Here is an 18,077-nt window from a genome sequence, read left to right on the forward strand (position 1 = left end):
AAGTTCTTACTGGTGCTTAGTTGGAATCTGCCTTCTTGTAACTTGAAGCCATTGGTTCAGGTTCTAGCCTCCGGAGTAGGAGAAAACAGGTTTGCTCCACCTTTCATGTGACAGCCCTTTAGACATTTGAAGATGGCTATCATTTTCCCTCTCAGTCTCCGCTGTACCAGACAAAACATACCCAACTCCTTCAACTGTTCCTTATAAAACTTGGTTTCCAGATCTTTTAGAATCTCAAGTGGTCACCCTCCTCCAAATGCATTCCAGTTTGTCAATATCCTAATATCTTAAATTGTGGTGCTCAGAACTGGACATGGTACTGCAGGTGTGGTCTGACCAATGCAGAATAGAGTGGTACTTTTACTTCCCTTGATTGGGACACTATTGTTGAATGTTGTTGAAACATAGTTGTTGAAACATAGAATAGCATTAGCTTTTTCTGCTGCTGCATCACACTATGGACTCATGTTAAGCTTGTGTTCCTTTACCACCTTGTTTCCTATCTTGGGCTGTACTTTCCTCCTTGCATCATTTATTCTGTTATCAGCCGGTTGGGCACTGCTTTCCTTTTGGGTGAAAACACAGGCAAAGTAGGTGTTGAGCAGTTCTGCCTTTGCTCTGTCCTCAATAACATTTCTCCATGCAAGGGACCCACTACTTGCTTCTTCTTCCTCTTGCTTCGAACATAGCCAAATAACCCTTTTTCATTGTTTATAACCTCTCTTGGAAGCCTGAGTTCATTCTGAGCTTTGGCTCACCTGACCTTCTCCCTGCAACTGTTGGCTACTCATGTATACTTTTTCTTCATGATTTTTCCTGCCTTCCATTTCATAATGGAAAGTAAGCTCCCTATGCAGCCTCACTAGTTTTCTTTAGATGCCTCCCATTTTCCTTTTTCTCCCCCCTCCCATATCTGTCCAAAGATATACAAAAAGCTCTTACCCAATACAAAATACCTTTTTATAATACACCAGAAACGCCCTGCTCCCTGCAAAATATCTATTTTTATTGATATGTGTGCACGGCTCTTGGGCTGTAGACTGTGCATATAGTGTTGGGCTGTAGACTGTGCATATAGTGTGGCATATAGTGTTGGCAGAGGCTAGGGCTTAATGTTTGGGCGCCTCTTTCGGGCTGCCTTTTGCCAGTGCCAAGTTGCTCCTCTACTTCCTCCCTCCATCTCTCTTCCTCAAGAGAGCTGAGTTGGCTGTGCTGGATGGAATTTTGTTGGATTGGATTGTTTTTATTGCATATAGGATAGTTTTTGAATTCCTGTTTTGTATTGACAGTATCCTCTGCCTCGGTATGATTTTAATGAGAGGCAGTAGATCAACATTTGAAATAAATAGTCTGCATGGGGGAATTCATTGTAGTGCTAAGCAGATTGTTCCATCAGTGCAAGCAATTCAGCTTGCCAGACATTCATTCTCCCCTCTCCGCACCCCCTGCCACATGAGCTGTTCTGGGGTTCCCCCAACACACATATATCAGAGCCAATTTGGGGACTCCCAGAAGGAAAGGAGGGGGTGAAAAAAAACCTGTTGTATTAGGAGAAGGCCTTGCATTGGCTTCCACTATTGCGACTTGCTAGTTGAATCTGGCCATATTTGTTGACATACTAAAATGCTACTAGGCGATACTTGGTGTAGGCGATACTAGGCGATTCATGGTGTAGAGAGAGACAGGCAGCATCATAGAGGAAAATGTATAGGAAAAACAGACATGGGCTGGGGATAGAGGTACACGTCTTCATCAAGTACAGCTGGGCATGATTCTGAGCACCGAGCAAATAACAAGCTGAGTCACTGCTTCAGCAGAGCCTCTTTAACCAGACCTGTTTTCCTACCCGCATGCACATTGGGCTCAGTAGCTGGGAGAGAACATGCCCAGCAGCTAATTAGTGGAAGGCTTTTGCAGTTTTCATCTGCAGATAAGAAGCTTTGCTGCTGTGCCATCTTGCTGCTTTTAGCTTCCTGTCCCCTATCAAAACTAGAACCCCATAGGTAACATGACTGAATTGACTCTGGTTTGACCACCTTGTGTGTTTCATTGATGTAATGCTGCTCTGTGACATAGCATGGTATTTTACTATTATCTCCAATTTCTTCCGTATTGAAACTTGTGCCACCCCAAGGCTAGACAAAGGACATGTTAGAGTTTATTACACTAGGGCTGTTTAATAATTGACACAGTTATTACCCCACACTTCTTTAAGGAGCTCATGGCTGAGTGAATTTGAACCTGGGCCTTCCCTGTGCAGCCACTACACTAAACCAGCTCTTATTAATTATACCATCTAGTTTATAATTAATTACATAAACATGCATAATGCAGCAACAACAACATAACGTGTTTTTAAAGGATCTTGTAGAACAGGAAAAGTTTCTCAGGCATCAGAATTCAAAAGTACATGAGCAAATTAATTGAAACAAAGCATGTTTTCTATTTTACTCGTAATCCTGTACTCAAAGCAAACACAAAAAGTCAGTTGATCATTATGGTGTCAGAAGCCTGCAGCCAATAGAAGGAATGATGTGCTCGACACAATATATTGAGGTTCTACGAACGAGAGTTATTCCGGAGTTGGAAAAGAGGGATCCTGACGGTACTAGGATATTGCGGCAGGACCTAGCCTCCTGTCACACATTGAAAGGTGAAGAAATTCATGACAGAGCAGCAAATACAGGTACTTGATTGGCCAGGGAATTCCCTGGACATAAATCCCATTGAGAATTTGTGAGCTGTATGCAAAAGTCGCCTCTGTGCTGTAGACTGTACAACTATGGAGAAGCTCATTCAGGCACTGATTCAAGTGTGGTACAGGGATTCAAAAATCAACAGTGACTGTTCGAAACTAGTAGACTCCATGCCAAACCGTGTTCAAATACTGCTTAAAAATAGCGGAGGTCATATCTGTTACTAATGTACGTATATGTGAGTTTTGTACATGTATATGTGAGCTTTGTACAATAAACTACATTGTTTGTTTCAATTAATTTGCCACAAGGGGGGGAGGGAAAAGCTCAAGTGTGCTGTTGCCTTCTGCTAAGAGTGGTTCTAACAGTGATATTTCCACTCAAAAACTGTCCAAAATCTTTTCCTTGCAGAAGCATCTGAATCTTTTTACTATGCATGTGTCCATTTTCCTGAGGGCCACTAGCACCGAGTATGAATGCTACATATTTGAGTGTGTGGAGACATGTAGTGGGCTGACTCTGTATTTGGCTATGCTTGGAGTAGATGTGCTGAAATCAGTAGATCTTTAGTCAGTCAAGTCCCATTGATTTTCGTGGGTCTGTTCTAAGAATAATTAAGGTCTTGATCCAACCCAGTAAGAAATATTTGAATTCTAAATATCTTTTTAATAGTTTTCCTGTTAAATAGGTTGCCTGGTTTTCACATGATCCAGGTCTTGCTTTAATACCTTGAAATCTCAGTGCTAGCTTTCTAAGGAAAACTAAAACTTGGCAGCAGTATTACACTGACAGATTTTTCCTTTATAAAAGTGCATGAATTGTTTTTGATTATTTTTTTGAAGTTTGTGGCTGAGAAGATAATTGCTGTAATGTAAACTAATAACATCAGAGCTACCAGACTTTCTATAGACACCCAGACAGATGCAGTAATTGCAGGAGACAATGTAGATGCCATCCCCGAGAACTTCAGACATTGCTTCATTTTGACAGTGGATGTGTAGTGCAGATTGTGCAATTGCTGAGGTCTCGTGGGTCAGGAAATGAATGCATGTGGCATCCTGCTTGCCTCCAAAACCTCGTGTTCTCTGTTCCTCACAATGGGAAGTCCGTCCCCCGCCACTTTAATATAAGAAGAGAAAAACCCAAAACTCAAAACTAAAGCTTCATGAAAGGCACAGTTTGATAGCAAGCCTCATGATACCATAGGAAAGTCTTCTTAAACTACATTAGTGTTCATGAAGATTATGCAAGTGAATTTCATGTCAGTTATACGTCATGTGAAGTAATTCCTACTCCCCATCTCATTCTCATTGTATGAGGAATTTGATGTAAGGTTTTTCTTACAGATTGACTGATGACCACAAGGAAGTTGTTAGTAAACTGAACTGATTGTGTTTTAGCTGTGGTTGAAAGTGGAGCTGGGAGATACTTTAGTACAGGGTTGGGGAACCTTTGGCCTTCCAGATTTTGCTGGTCTATAACCCTCATCGTCCCTGACCATTGGCCATGCTAGCTGAGTACCAGAAGTTGCCTACCCCTGATTTAATATCTGCCTATCCTCTGTGTACATTCACCCCTTCCAGCCGATATGGCTGGCCTGCTTCTCTTCCTCCGTGCCTTTGCAGGATGTGATATAGTATCTTTCATCTCAGGCAGGCGTTGGAAAGAAAAACTGTGTGGAGGACACAGATATTATTTTAAGACAACAGCTTTCCTTTCCTGGATGGTACAACATTCCTACAATTCCATCAACAGAATGTTTTGTAATGTCCATATGTGTCATCCTTCTAGTGGCCTAGGAAATGTCAATGAACGCAGACAAATCCTATTTACCAGAACACCCAAACCGCAGGAAACATTTCTCCAACATCAGATACATTGTTTTGGCATTCAGAAAGAACTGTTTTCCAGTTGAACATCTGGAGGAATTGTTTGCCTGCCCAGGAATCTTCAGGTCTAGAATCCATGTGACTGGGGATGGAAAACAAATAATCTTATCAGCCTCTCCAGACAAAACTTCTGTATGTCATCTCAGCTTGTCAAGAATTAGTTGCCTCTGTGCATACGAACAGATGCCTAAAATATCATTGTGTAAAGAGTGCACTTAGCAATATGGTTTTATGTGCCCATGGAGTACATTGTTTTTCCAATAACAAAAAAATGAACATTGTATATAGTCTGTATATTCTGTTTCCTCCCTGACACCTCTTATTTTTTACACGTTCTTGGGCAATTACTTAAACCAAATAAGGCATAAGTGCTGTTTTGGAAGTGTGTGAGGTTTTTTGTTTGTTTTTAATCCAGGCTCACAGCTTGGGACTTTACTGGATTCAGGATTGTTTTTCCAGAGCTCAGTCTAGTGCACTAAATTCACTTGTTCCTGTAGAGAATAGATCTGGAGACTATTTCATATGCCTTAGTCACATCCAGATGGTATTTGCAATGTGTACTTTTCAAGGATTGCTATTAACAGAAATCTAACTTGCTGGGGTTTTCCTGCTACATGCACAACCAATTTTCAGAATATTTTAATGTGGAGTTTGATGACCGAAATAGCGCAAGGATGTATACTGGAATAGTATTGCATTATCTTGTCTGCTGTTAGCAGCCCTGTTCATTTCAGAACTAGGGAGCAAAGTTACCTTAGAAACTCTCCAGGAAGGAAGGTACTGTGTAGTGAGAAGGGGTTTGGACAAGTATGAGGATTTAGGTGGAATCATAGAATTGTAGATTTGGAAGGGACCCTGAGGGTCATCTCATCCAACTCCCAGCAATGCAGGGATCTCAACAGATGACCATGGATATGGGTGTCTTTCCCTTGGTGATGGTAATCCTACCCCACTAGAGAGAACTCCTTCCACAGAAAAAGGTGTCTGATTTCCCTATGAAAGTGGTTTGATGAAAGGAGTTCACCCCGCCTTTCCCTTTTGGGGAAGGGCAATAGCTCAGTGGTATAGCATCTGCTTTGCATTCAGAAGGTTCCAGGTTCAATCCCTGTCATATCAGGGTAGGACTGGGAGACAACCCATCCCAAAATCCTGGTGAGCTGATCTAGATGGGAGCAGCTCTGAAACGGATAAAAAAGCTTTACAGCGAACAATTAAAATTGCCCAGAACGTTATTGGGCTCCGACTACCAACCCTGGATGAGATCTTCACGTCTCGCATCTTGAAGAAGTCACATAATATTCTGAGAGATCCCACCCACCCTGCTCACAACTTCTTTGAACTATTGCCTTCGGGCAGAAGATATAGGACAATGAAAACACGAACCACACGCCTTCTGAATAGTTTCTATCCAAGAGCTCTGATTGCACTAAATAATGATCTCAGGGCCAGTTGCAAGGTTTAGTAAGTAGGGAGTGGAAGGAATGAGATAGGTTTTAGGTTATGTTATGTTTTTAATAGGTTATGCTATATTCTGGATTATGTTATGTTTTATAGATTATGTCTAAATAGGATGAGAGTTCGGAGATACGTGCAAATGTATATGTGAACCCGGTCTTTGGGTGGGTGTTTGATTTTCGTTGTTGTGTATACTGTGTATATACGGACAATGACAATAAATTTATCTAAATCTAAATCTAAATCTAGATGGGCCAATAGCCTGACTCTGTAAAAATTAGCATCCTGTGCTTCTATGTTTTCAGTTTTTCCTGGTGGCAGTCTTCCACATACAGCTACACATTAAGGGTCTCTCTCTCTCTCTCTCTATATATATATATTCTATCTATCTACAGTGGTACCTCTGGTTACGTACTTAATTTGTTCCGGAGGTCCGTTCTTAACCTGAAACTGTTCTTAACCTGAAGCACCACTTTAGCTAATGGGGCCTCCTGCTGCCGCCGTGCCGCCAGAGCACGATTTCTGTTCTCATCCTGAAGCAAAGTTATTAATCCAAGGTACTATTTCTGGGTTAGTGGAGTCTGTAACCTGAAGCGTATGTAACCTGAAGCGTATGTAACCCGAGGTACCACTGTATCTATCTATCTATCTATCTATCTATCTATCATCTATCTATATCTATCTATCTTATCTATCTATCTATATTATCTTTCTTTTAAAAGTCCATGATGCTGACAAATCAAGAAAAGCTAAAAGGTATAATAAAAACCATCATATTAGTTTGTTGATGTTAACAACAGTAGCAACTAGTGACAGCAATAACAAAAACCTCAAAAGCTTTCAGTCAAACAAAGTGCTCAGCCAGAGGCCTTCTTAACTAACCAAAGAAGTAGCCAACTTAATCACACTTAGAGTAGACCCACTGAAATTAATAGAGTGATGTTTTTACTGGTGGTCTGAAACAATAAAGAGGGTCTGGTGAATATCAGCTGGTAGAACAATAGCTAGGCACCACAACAGAAAAACTGGTAGAGCTCCTCTGACCACGAGGGTCAAGGTACTGTCGTTGCTTAATACTCACTTCAATTTCTACCATATGATTTCATGCTAGCTAGGGGGAAAACCTGCGGTGTAAATAGTATTTACACTTAATTTATGGTTGTACCCATCTACTACACATTAATGTTAAATCATCCTAAGTTATTATGCTATTGTCCCCTGTTGCTGTCCCCCGCTGTCGTCTGCTTTCTTTCCTTAACATGTTAGTCTTCCAACATCTCCATAAAGACTCCCCAGATATAACCAGAGTTCCATGTTACAGATGTTATTCTTTTGTGTTGGAATATTTTGGCTAAATCTTGTCAATTTATTAGCTGGACATCTGTTAATGTGCAATTGCAGTCTAGCTGAAAAAGGACCTACAGTGACTGTCTAATTCAAAGATAATATCTGATGTTACAATAGAAAATAAGCTACTTTTAAATTTTATGAAGTTCTGAGACCATGATAGTCTTAGGTGCTAACAAAGTGCCGTGCAGTTTGGTGTATTGGTACACTGCTAAATTTAGAAACACTTCTGGGGCATTATGTGACTGCTGCCTTAAATAAGCTGTTTCGTGATTTTCATGTTGGTCTTGTTCTCCATGTTTGAGAGAGGTTGGGTGCTAGTTCCCACTGGCACTGAGTGCCATATTCAAGGATTCGTGTTCAAAATCACTGGCTTTGAGTATAAAAAAATAACAGGAGCAAACTATTTCAGGATTTAAGTTAGTCATTTATTTGGGCAGGATAGCAACTCCTAGGCAACGAGCTTACTAAGCCCAACACTCAAGGTGTACAGTGATACACAGGGGAGCATTTTGTGCATTAGTTATAGTTAGATCTCTATATAGAGCTTGAAACTTGTGACGTTAATACAGTGGGAGGACTGGATCCTCATTTGCAGCAGTGGGGAACCTCTGGCCCACAGCCTAATTATGTTTACCTTTGTTCTGCTTGCTCATTTTACCCAACCCTGCTCACCTGTCCATCCATATGACGTCAGGCATGAGACAGGAAAAGCTTCAAATTGCACTGAATTCAAGCCATAGCTGCAAAGGAATGTTTGCAGCTTGAATTTGGCATGGCTTTGTATTTGGTTGTCTTACTGTGTCCCACTAGTTGTTGGCTCTTTTCCAGAGTTATTGACTGGCTGTATAGTTGGATTATAGGTGGAAAGAACTTGGAAGTCCTGGGAAGCAAATGTTGTTGTGGAAATGTGTCATCAAAATGGAAAGACGACTGAAAGGGAAATTGCAATCCTAACAAGGGGGACTGTACCTGTGTTAAGCGTTGGCTGTAGAAGACAATTTCCCTTGGCATAAACATTTAGGATTTAAATATTGTGCTTGGCAAGCAGCCTGCAGTTGCTTAAAGTGGTTGGAGGAATGCTTTCTTTTGGGGGAATTCCCAACCATACAGGTGCTAAAGCTGTGAGTGTTTAATTTTAGATACACATTTCAGAAATTAAATTCCTGTGCTTAAACAACTTGTATATGAGCAGCTTTTGCATAAGATGCTTGTACCTTCATGCACATTGTGCCTTCGTTCTACTACAGTTAGAGTAAAGGTTGTACAGAAGATTAGCCTTATTTCACAAACTTTGAATTCCTGGATTTACTTTAGATTTGCAACTTCGTTCAGTGTAACTGCAGCATAACAAGCAGTATCAGGGGTGTATCTTTGATGTTCTGATGCAGTACAGAATCACAGATGCGCTGCTAAGAGGCGTTATAGGCTATGGAAATTACTATTACTGATTGTGCCAAATGAGAAATGCTAAGCTGCTGATCCACCACACAGCACCAAAGAAAAGAAAATTGGATCAAACTCTAGATTTCATATACTTTGAAGTTGTGTATGATTAAGAATTAATTACCGTATTTTTTGCACCATAACACTCACTTTTTTCCTCCTAGAAAGTAAGGGGAAATGTCTGTGCGTGCTATGGAGGAAATGCCTACGGGTGACATGCCTACGGATTTTCCTCCTCTAAAAACTACATGCGTGTTATGGTCGGGTGCGTGTTATAGAGCGAAAAATACGGTAATTTTTAGGGAGCTAAAAAGTTCATTCTGAGATCATTTAAGATAAAGCGCTTGAACTACAGAGAGGCTTCCTTCTCTTGGATCTTAATCAGCTGATAACCTAAAAGGTGTTTATGAAGATGTGCTGTTATGGGTTGAAAATGCTGGTATGCATTGATGAGAGAACATTTGCTCTGAACCAGTATTAACTTAAAATCCCTTGAAAACAGATGAATTATAAGAACATCAGTTTCTTTCTTCAAAATAAAAATAGTTTGTTATTTGGGCTTTCATATTTCCTGTAAAAGTTAAAAATGAAGTAATTTCACAACTGCATTGTGTGCAGTTAAGTGTAAAGCCATGCTATATTCATGTTTGTTATCTATTTACAAGTTAAGTACTGGAACTTGGTGTGGAATTGGGTGTCCAGTTATTATTTGTGTGTCCACACCTGTTTGATCACAGCTCTTGTGTTTATTTGCAGGTGCAGGTGGGGCAAGCAGACATCCAATGTCCCATAACAGAGTGTAGCGAACACCTGGATGAAACAACTGTCCTCTACAACTTGCCACATGATGACATCATCAAATATAAGTACTTCCTGGAACTTGGCCGTATTGGCTCGAGCACCAAGCCATGCCCTCAATGCAAGCACTTTACAACCTTCAGGAGGAGAGGCCACATTCCAACCCCTACGAAAATGGAGAACAAGTACAAAGTGAGCATGCTCACCAAAGCTATGGATTAGATGGCACAGCTGTGAGCTGCAAAAGTAGGCCAGGATATGGTGGGCATTAAATGGGCTTTCTTCTCTTGCTGGAACCTAATGTAAGATGTGCTTTTAGAATACAAATCGGTAGTTTCATACCCCTTACTAGTCAGCTTTCCAGAGTAGCTGGCCAGTTAACCTATTAGTTCCTTTCTTTATTGTACCGCGTTGTTGTTTATTTTGAATTAACCATGCTGCCTGAAATATTTCACGAAGTCTGGCAGTTCCTACATTCCACCAAGCATTAGGTGAATACCATCATACTTTTCAGTAAGTATTAAGTTACATGTATCCATGGTTGAACTTTCTGTAGGTTTTAGCTATGCCGTTTGATAACTGCAGTGGAAGCTAACTTAGAAATTCTTAAGGCCAAGCACTTGTTGATTGGCTCTTAATTATGGGCCACCTTCTCTTATGTGCCCTGGTTCTCAGTAATTAAATAGGAGTACTGAAATAAGTCTGTATTGAGGGGCCCTGTCTGTGTAAATACAGTGTTCAAGACTTGTAAAACTGTTTTGTTGACTGAACAAAAGTCTGTTGTATTGGTTGAGATCCAATGTCATGCCAATGAACACAAGAGGTCTCACCCTTCATCTACTTCTTGTTGTAGTTCCCTAGGCCCCCATCTTTTTCAGAGGGTTCCTCACGCCTTCAGAGAAAATTTGGGGGACACAGGAAGGATAAGTCCCATTCGTGCAAGTGCAAGTCTACTGTGCAGGTTCCACAATGGAATATTACCTATTATTACTGTTTATATAGCTAGTCTGTATTCCCATCTTTCTCCCGTTAATATGTAGACATTGGTGTAGAACAGGGATTCTCAAACGTGGAATCTACAAACATATAAAAAATGTGAAAATGCTTTTTTTAAAAAAAGTTTTGAAAAATACATTGAATTTGGCATAGCTCACTGTCGCCATCTAGTGTCATATATTTATATTGCACTTTAGAACACATTTAAAACTTTTTATTTGCAGCTTCAGATAGGTAGCCGTGTTGGCCTGACGCATTCGAAATAAACAAAAAAATAAATAAAATGAAAGCTTATACCCAGAACAAATTTAGTTGGTCTCTAAGGTGCTACTGGACATATTTTTTTTTTATTTGCAGCTGTATAGTTGAGTTCAAATTGTGGCCTGTAGACCATCAGTGGTTGGTGAGCTTCATTTAGGTGGTCTGCGGCATGTCTGTCAATTTGTGTTTGAAGATGGGAGATGGCACATCCATCACATTAAATACTCATATTGATTTTTGATTGTATTTTTATTGCTATAAATTCCAATTGCAATATGATAAAATATAATATATAAGAAATGAAAAAAGCAATTAAAATGCAATTAAAAACCATACTGCATCTACTGAAGTGTATTACAGCAGCTACAACAGGTAGAAAAACTATTAAGTGGTCCACAAAGACCCTCAGGCATTTGCAAGTGGTCTGTAAGGAGGAAAGTTTGGGAATCACTGGTGTAGAATCTTGGGCAAGGATAATATTTGCATAAATCCTGTTCAGATTACTGGTATGTAGGTGAGTTTTACATGAACAATGTGAGTAAATGTTGTAGAATGCTTGGCTTTGAAAGCAGTTGGTATGAAAATCTTTGTGGCACAAGTACCATAAAGCTAAGAAGAATACGTGCAAGCTCTTTGCCAAGGTTTTCCAATGATATGGAATGTTTTTATTTGCAAGTAAAACCCTAGCAAATGATTTTAGCGGGTGGCGCTGTGGTCTAAACCACTGAGTCTCTTGGGCTTACTGATCAGAAGGTTGGCGGTTTAAATACCTGTGACAGGGTGAGCTCCCATTGGTCTGTCCCAGCTCCTGTCAGCGTAGCAGTTCGAAAGCATGCCAGTGCAAGTAGATAAATCGGTACTGCTGTGGCAGGAAGGTAAACGGTGTTTCCGTATTCTCTGGCACTTGTCACAGTGTTCCGTCATGCCAGAAGCGGTTTGGTCGTGTTGGCCACATGACCCGGAAAGCTGTCTGTGGACAAACACCGGCTCCCTTGGCCTGAAAGCAAGATGTGCGCCACAACCCCATAGTCACTTTTGACTGGACTTAGCTGTCCAGGGGTCCTTTACCTTTCTTTTTGTTGTTGCTGTTGTATGGTGCTCATACAAAACACTTTTGTTCTCCTTATCATTGGCCGATAGGGAACTGAGGCTGCAGTAAGTCACCCAGCAAATTCATGGCTGAGGAGATTTGAGTTCTGCATTTCCATATTGATTCGGTGAATGACAGTGATTCGATTCTAACTCCTTTTGAATTTTCGCTCCTGGTCCCTATTTCAAATTACATTCTGCTGCTTTACTTGTTCCATTAAGTTATGTCAATGTAAAGAGCAGCATAATGCGAGATTGGGGACTGATGTAATAAGATTAAAGTGCATTGTATAACTGGATAGCTTAAAGGTATCTAAATGCATTCCAGTGTTTATTGCTGCCATCTTCCATGGGTTGAATCCAGATTTTATCATGATTAGAGCAGACCCATTGATACCAATTTGACTTAGTACTGTTTAACGTGTGTCCCATTGATTTTAACTCTGGTTGATTTCAATGGAAAACATAACTAAGCCTGGATCCATCCCTTTCTTTGCTTTTGTATGGTTTAAACCAGAAACAATGTGCGAGTCCTTCTTTCCATTTATTTATATGACTTACACTCCACCCTTTCAAGCACAGACTGGAGATGGCATACATAGTCTTAGAAGTTAGAATCTGCATTCTGTACACACCTGCACATAGAATAAATACCTAGAATTCTTGATCAACTAGGAATGGAGTGTACTTAGCCTTGCCAGGTCTTGCATAGCAGCAATGTGCCTGTGTGTCTGGAGCAGACATCCCCAACCTTCGGCCTTCCAGATATTTTGGCCTACAACTCCCATGAGCCCTAGTTAACAGGACCAGTGGTCAAGGATGATGGGAATTGTAGTCCAAAACATCTGGAGGGCCGAAGGTTGGGGGTGCCTGGTCTGGAGCTTTCAGGTGTGACTGGCAGGAAACATTGCTGCCCAACCTTGCAGGTTGTGTGTGGGTCTTGGGTTCATATTTCTGTGTGGATATTAATGAAGTCAGTTGCTGTGTTAGAACTATTTATAGCTTAAAAAATGATAGGCCTATCATTTACAAATATTTGATTGGGTGATTGCCAGGGACTGGACTTCAAGTGAGAGGCAGTACAGCTGTGGAATTTTCTCCCCAGGGAGCTCTCTTGCTCTCTTTCCATTTCTCATGGGGGGTGTTGCATACATTTTTTGACTCCTGAGGGCATTTTATGACAATTTTGTGCCATTTCAAAAGACTGCTTTTAAGGTTGCTGTGTTTTATAATTGTTTTATGTTCTGTCTATCTTTGTGTTTTATTACTGTAATTTATTATCTGGAGACTGCTGTGGAAATTGAAAAGGGGGATCTGAATAAAGTAATTAAATATAAAGTAGCAGGTCTTCCCTCAAACCTGGAGAGTTAATTAAATTTAGGAACTTGGAAGTGTGCCAAAGGTTTGTGTGCTTTCTCCTCCCCCTCCCAGCTTACGGTTCCCTTCTCTATATCCTGACTTTCTCTAGCCACAGATTGTCAGGACATACACATTTACAAGCTAGAGTTTGCCAATTTGAACATTATGACGAACTGTGTTTTAAGAAAACCAGGAAGTAGAGAACAGAACACTCAAACAAAAGTGGAAGAGAGAGCACATTGAGCCACATTATGTACCTGAGTCTTGAAACCATCTTTCAGAGGATTGTTTTATGAAGTCTGAACTATGCAACTGTCTTTAGGTAGGATATATGTTATGGTCTTCTTTTTCGTTATATATAAATATAATTGTAACATTAAATAATGTATGCACTATCTGTATCCTTTGGGAGACAATGGAGGTGCTGTGTCAGAATCCTGATAATGCTTTTTCAAATTGCTCTCCGTCCACAATCATAATTCCATGCTTTTTGTGACTCCCATGTCCTCTGGTAAGCTGTGATGAGGTGTGATGAGAGAGGTGTGATGAGAAAGTTAGATTAAATGTCTGCTGTAGTAATATCACTGTTCATATTTATTTCTAAAATAAGATTCAGAAGTTGTAAATATCCTGGCTTGCTTTTGATCCAGTTTTGCCTTAGAGAATTCCCTGTATTTACTATGGTGAGCATTTTTCTTAGTCATAACTCAAGTGAAACTCTCTTTGTCCCACAGTGCATGAGAGCTGCTGGTAGCAACTAGAAGACAAAAAGTCTCCAGACAGCAGGCGTGTAGGACATGTGCCCATCATCCCTGGCCATTGGTCATGCTGGAGGGCTGCATATACCCTTTACCTGCCATATATAAAACCAGCAGAGCAACAGTGGGAGTCGGAACAACAATCGCGTTCCATATTTTATTATACTGCACAAACTAAAAATGGACTTGTATTACAGTAATTTCTTGTGTAGGCAGATTTTTTTGGGGGGGTATTCCGTTTCTGCCTAGCCCATAAGTTTAATTTTAATTCTTATTTGTATTCTATTTTTGTACATTTCTGCCTTTTTGCAACCTATACCACGAAGGCAGGTGACAGATGAAGTGAAGGCTTGGTGTGCTTGCATGCTTTTAGAAATAGAACACCAAGGATGCCTGCTGAAGTATCCAGCAGACAGGCTCTGTTATGAACTCTGTGGGATTCTCTTTCGTCAGAGGAAAAGTCAATATAGAAGGGCAGGGAGAACTTTCTCATTGTACTTGGTAGATGCTGAACAATGGAAGCTCGGATTCCTTCTTTTCTTGAAGCCTGCCACTGAATTATTGTAGGAAGTATATCCTGTAGATGAAAAATGAAAAAATTATCTGTTTCTCATTAGCTACAGAGGCTCAAATAAATAATATTACAGTGGTACCTCGGGTTAAGTACTTAATTCGTTCCGGAGATCTGTACTTAACCTGAAACTGTTCTTAACCTGAAGCACCACTTTACCTAATGGGGCCTCCTGCTGCTGCTGTGCCGCTGGAGCCCGATTTCTGTTCTCATCCTGAAGCAAAGTTCTTAACCTGAAGCACTATTTCTGGGTTAGCGGAGTCTGTAACCTGAAGCGTATGTAACCTGAAGCGTATGTAACCCGAGGTACCACTGTAGTGGGAAGGAGATGTATGGAATCAGATATATTCAGTACTTTTATAATACTTATTAGAGGTTGGCAAATCATCTTTAGTCATCCAAATAATCTTATTTGTTTATTTTGTTTTGGAAATGTATAAACAATTGGCTAAAAAAAAAGTTATCCTAGTTGTATACAGTTATATTTAAAAGTAGACTAAAATGCACAAATTGGTTAAAAACAAATAGGCATAAATATAATTTGAAAACATACATAAACGTCAGTAAAACATTTGCAACAAACGTTACCAACTCATGTGTCTTGATAAGTCCACTCAAACAGAAACAGTGTCTAAAACAGTGTTGTGAAGGCGCCTCACCTGATGTCAGTAGGCAAGGAGTTCCAGAGCCCCAGGGGCTGCCACGCTAAAGGAGCAATTGTGTAGCACTTATAAGAATGCAAGCTCCACAGACTGTGGTGGTTGAATAGGCACATACAGGGTGAGGTAGTTCCATAAGCAAACTGATCCTAAGTCATTAAGGACTTTATATACCAATAGTAACAGCTTGTGCTTTGCCCGGTAATGAATCGGCAGCCAATGCACATTTTTGAGCACAGATGTGATATGCCGACAGACTTCTGCTCCTATTAGCAATCACGTTGTAGAATTTTGCACTACCTGGAGTTTCAGGACCAAGTGCAAGGGGAGCCCCAGATAAGAGTGGGTTGAAGTAATTCAGTCTTCAGGTTACAAATGCTTGGGAGTTCTGGGCTCATGCTGTTCCAATCCAGGAACAGTCACAGCTGTTGCAGCAGCCAGAGCCGGTGAAAGGTGATCCTAGCTATCAAAAACCACTTGGACCTTCAGTGACAAAGCTGGATCCAGCAGCACCCCAGTTGTCATAGTGGCTCTTTCAGAGGGAGCACAACCACGTCTACAGTAGCAATCATTCAGTTTCCCAGACATGAGAACCAGTCACCCACAGAGCCTCTGTTTTGACAAGATTCAAGCTCAGTTCGTTTCCCCTCATTTATCCCAATACTGCATCCAGGCTCTAGTCCAGGAGCAGTACAGCTTCTCCCAATTCAGATATTATGGAGAAATAGAGCTAAATTTCCGTAGTGTCCCTTTCCCCATTTTACAGCTTTTAATGTGCAATTCAGTACCATATAGCACAGCATGGGAAGGCCTCATTCAGGTGTGTGGGGGGGGAAATGTTCCTCCTGTCCTTCCGCTGCTCCTAAAACTCTTCTCTCCATCCATGAAGCCTCGACAGAACTCCAAGGATCCTGTTTCAGGATGGAGCCTTGAAAAGGATATTTTTCCTTTCATGAGGTGGGGAGAATCTGCAATGTCTTGTTATTGCCCTTAATCTTAAATTCAGAGCTTCATGATAATGCCCAGTGTAAGGAATGTTGAAAATGCTGGCCTTCCCGATAAGCAGCTGGGGATTTTAGTTTATTATTATTTTTTAATGTGGCGCTGTTAGTTAAACACAGCTTCCATCTTAAGTTTGTATTAGGCCAGCTTTCCTGAGCGAAGTGCCTTATAGTTGCCTTACTGTTGTTTAGAGACATTTCAAAGAAAGTAAAAGGGATGTAGCAGGATTATTTTGGGGGGGGGGCTAAATCATCCATATTGGAAATTTAGCATGCAGTGCCCACACCCTAGTTTCCAAACCTTTTCTGCAGACTGGCCTGCCAATAAGTTCAGTAACCAGCAAACTGTTTGCTAACAGTTGATGCCTCTTATGCTGCATTTCTCTATGAATGCACTGCTGGTTTGGCTTAGAAGCTGCAAAATTATCAAAGCCATTAGTGTGGCATTCTTCGCCATCCCCCATTACTTAGTCAACTAACATAGGTTATTTTGGGAAAATGCTTGTGCAATCTGAACTGTGGCTTCCTAATCACATTTATTGGGCAATCTTCAAAACTGTTTTGTTGTTTTGTGCTCTTATTTCTACAGATTCAGTGCCCAACCTGCCAATTGGTGTGGTGTTTTAAGTGCCACTCTCCCTGGCATGAAGGTGTCAACTGCAAAGAGTATAAAAAGGGAGACAAGCTGTTACGTCACTGGGCCAATGAAATTGAACATGGGCAAAGAAATGCTCAGAAGTGTCCAAAGTGCAAGGTAAGAGAGTGCATGCTAAGTTACGTTTCTGTTTGGTGCACCAATATTCTGTGAAGTTTTCCAAACTGAGATGCCTTAGTGAAATTCATGCTCGTCAAGTTAAGTGTCATCAGTTCTGTTAGATTCAGAATAACTTGATCCCTGTCATCTGCTGACATGGCTGCTCTTTTACAAAAGTGCTTATCTGTCACCCTATTTATGTTTGTGGTAGCTGAACTGCTGAGTTTTGGAGCGCTTAACATTGCTGGTCTGCAGAAAAAGAAAGAAAGAACTCAAGCCTTTCAATACAAGTTAATGAATGTGTTTGATATTTATGGAATGGCACTTTCACAAGAAGCAAGATTCTGGGGAATCCTGTTGCACCATTCTGCACAAGGAACTCATAGTGCAGAATTGGAGAAAAGGAACAAGTGAACATGATGCTGATGCAGTTTAACCTGGCAATGACTGACCTGGAAAGGGTCCTGGGGATGTGGTGGATAGCTCAATGAAAATGTCAACCTGGTATGAAGCTGTTATTGGGATTATTAGGAAAGGAATTAAAAATAAAACTGCCAATATAATAATATATTTGTAGTACAGTTCTGGTCACTGCACCAAAAAGGAAAGAAAGAAAGAATATTTTTTCAGCTGCAGAAGGTACAGGAAAAGACAAGCAAAGCTATTAAGGAACAGCTCTTCTTTGAGAAAAGATTACATTGGGTGAGGCTTTTTAATGAGTCAAGGGGTAGGCATGTAAGTAAGGGGAGACATGATAGAGGTATGTCACATTATGCAGTGTGGAGAAAGGGTGAAATCTCTCTCTTCTATATAACACTGGAACCTGGAGTGTTGTGAGTAAACTCTTAAATCCCATCTCTAACATAAAACCTGGTCTAATATATAACGCCAATATATATACCTTAAAAATATGAAATCAATAAAGTTTGTATCTTTCTTTCATAGTAGCCTGTTTGATATAGCGCAGGTGTGAGATTGACCAACAATTGAGACAACAC

At 40.6% G+C, this 18,077-nt stretch overlaps 1 protein-coding gene across 1 annotated transcript in view; it reads left to right on the forward strand.

Annotated features, from left to right (window-relative positions):
* Nucleotides 1-18,077, forward strand: part of RNF217 (ring finger protein 217) — a 45,578-nt gene that overhangs the window by 7,513 nt on the left and 19,988 nt on the right. Inside the window, exons 2-3 of the mRNA XM_083497865.1 lie at nt 9,590-9,823; nt 16,915-17,079. Of these exons, the coding sequence (XP_083353991.1) occupies nt 9,590-9,823; nt 16,915-17,079 (399 nt within the window). The remainder of the gene's footprint in view (nt 1-9,589; nt 9,824-16,914; nt 17,080-18,077) is intronic.

This window comes from Podarcis liolepis, assembly GCF_965112155.1.
Source record: "Podarcis liolepis genome assembly, chromosome: 3".
NCBI classification, from domain to species: Eukaryota; Metazoa; Chordata; class Lepidosauria; order Squamata; family Lacertidae; genus Podarcis; species Podarcis liolepis.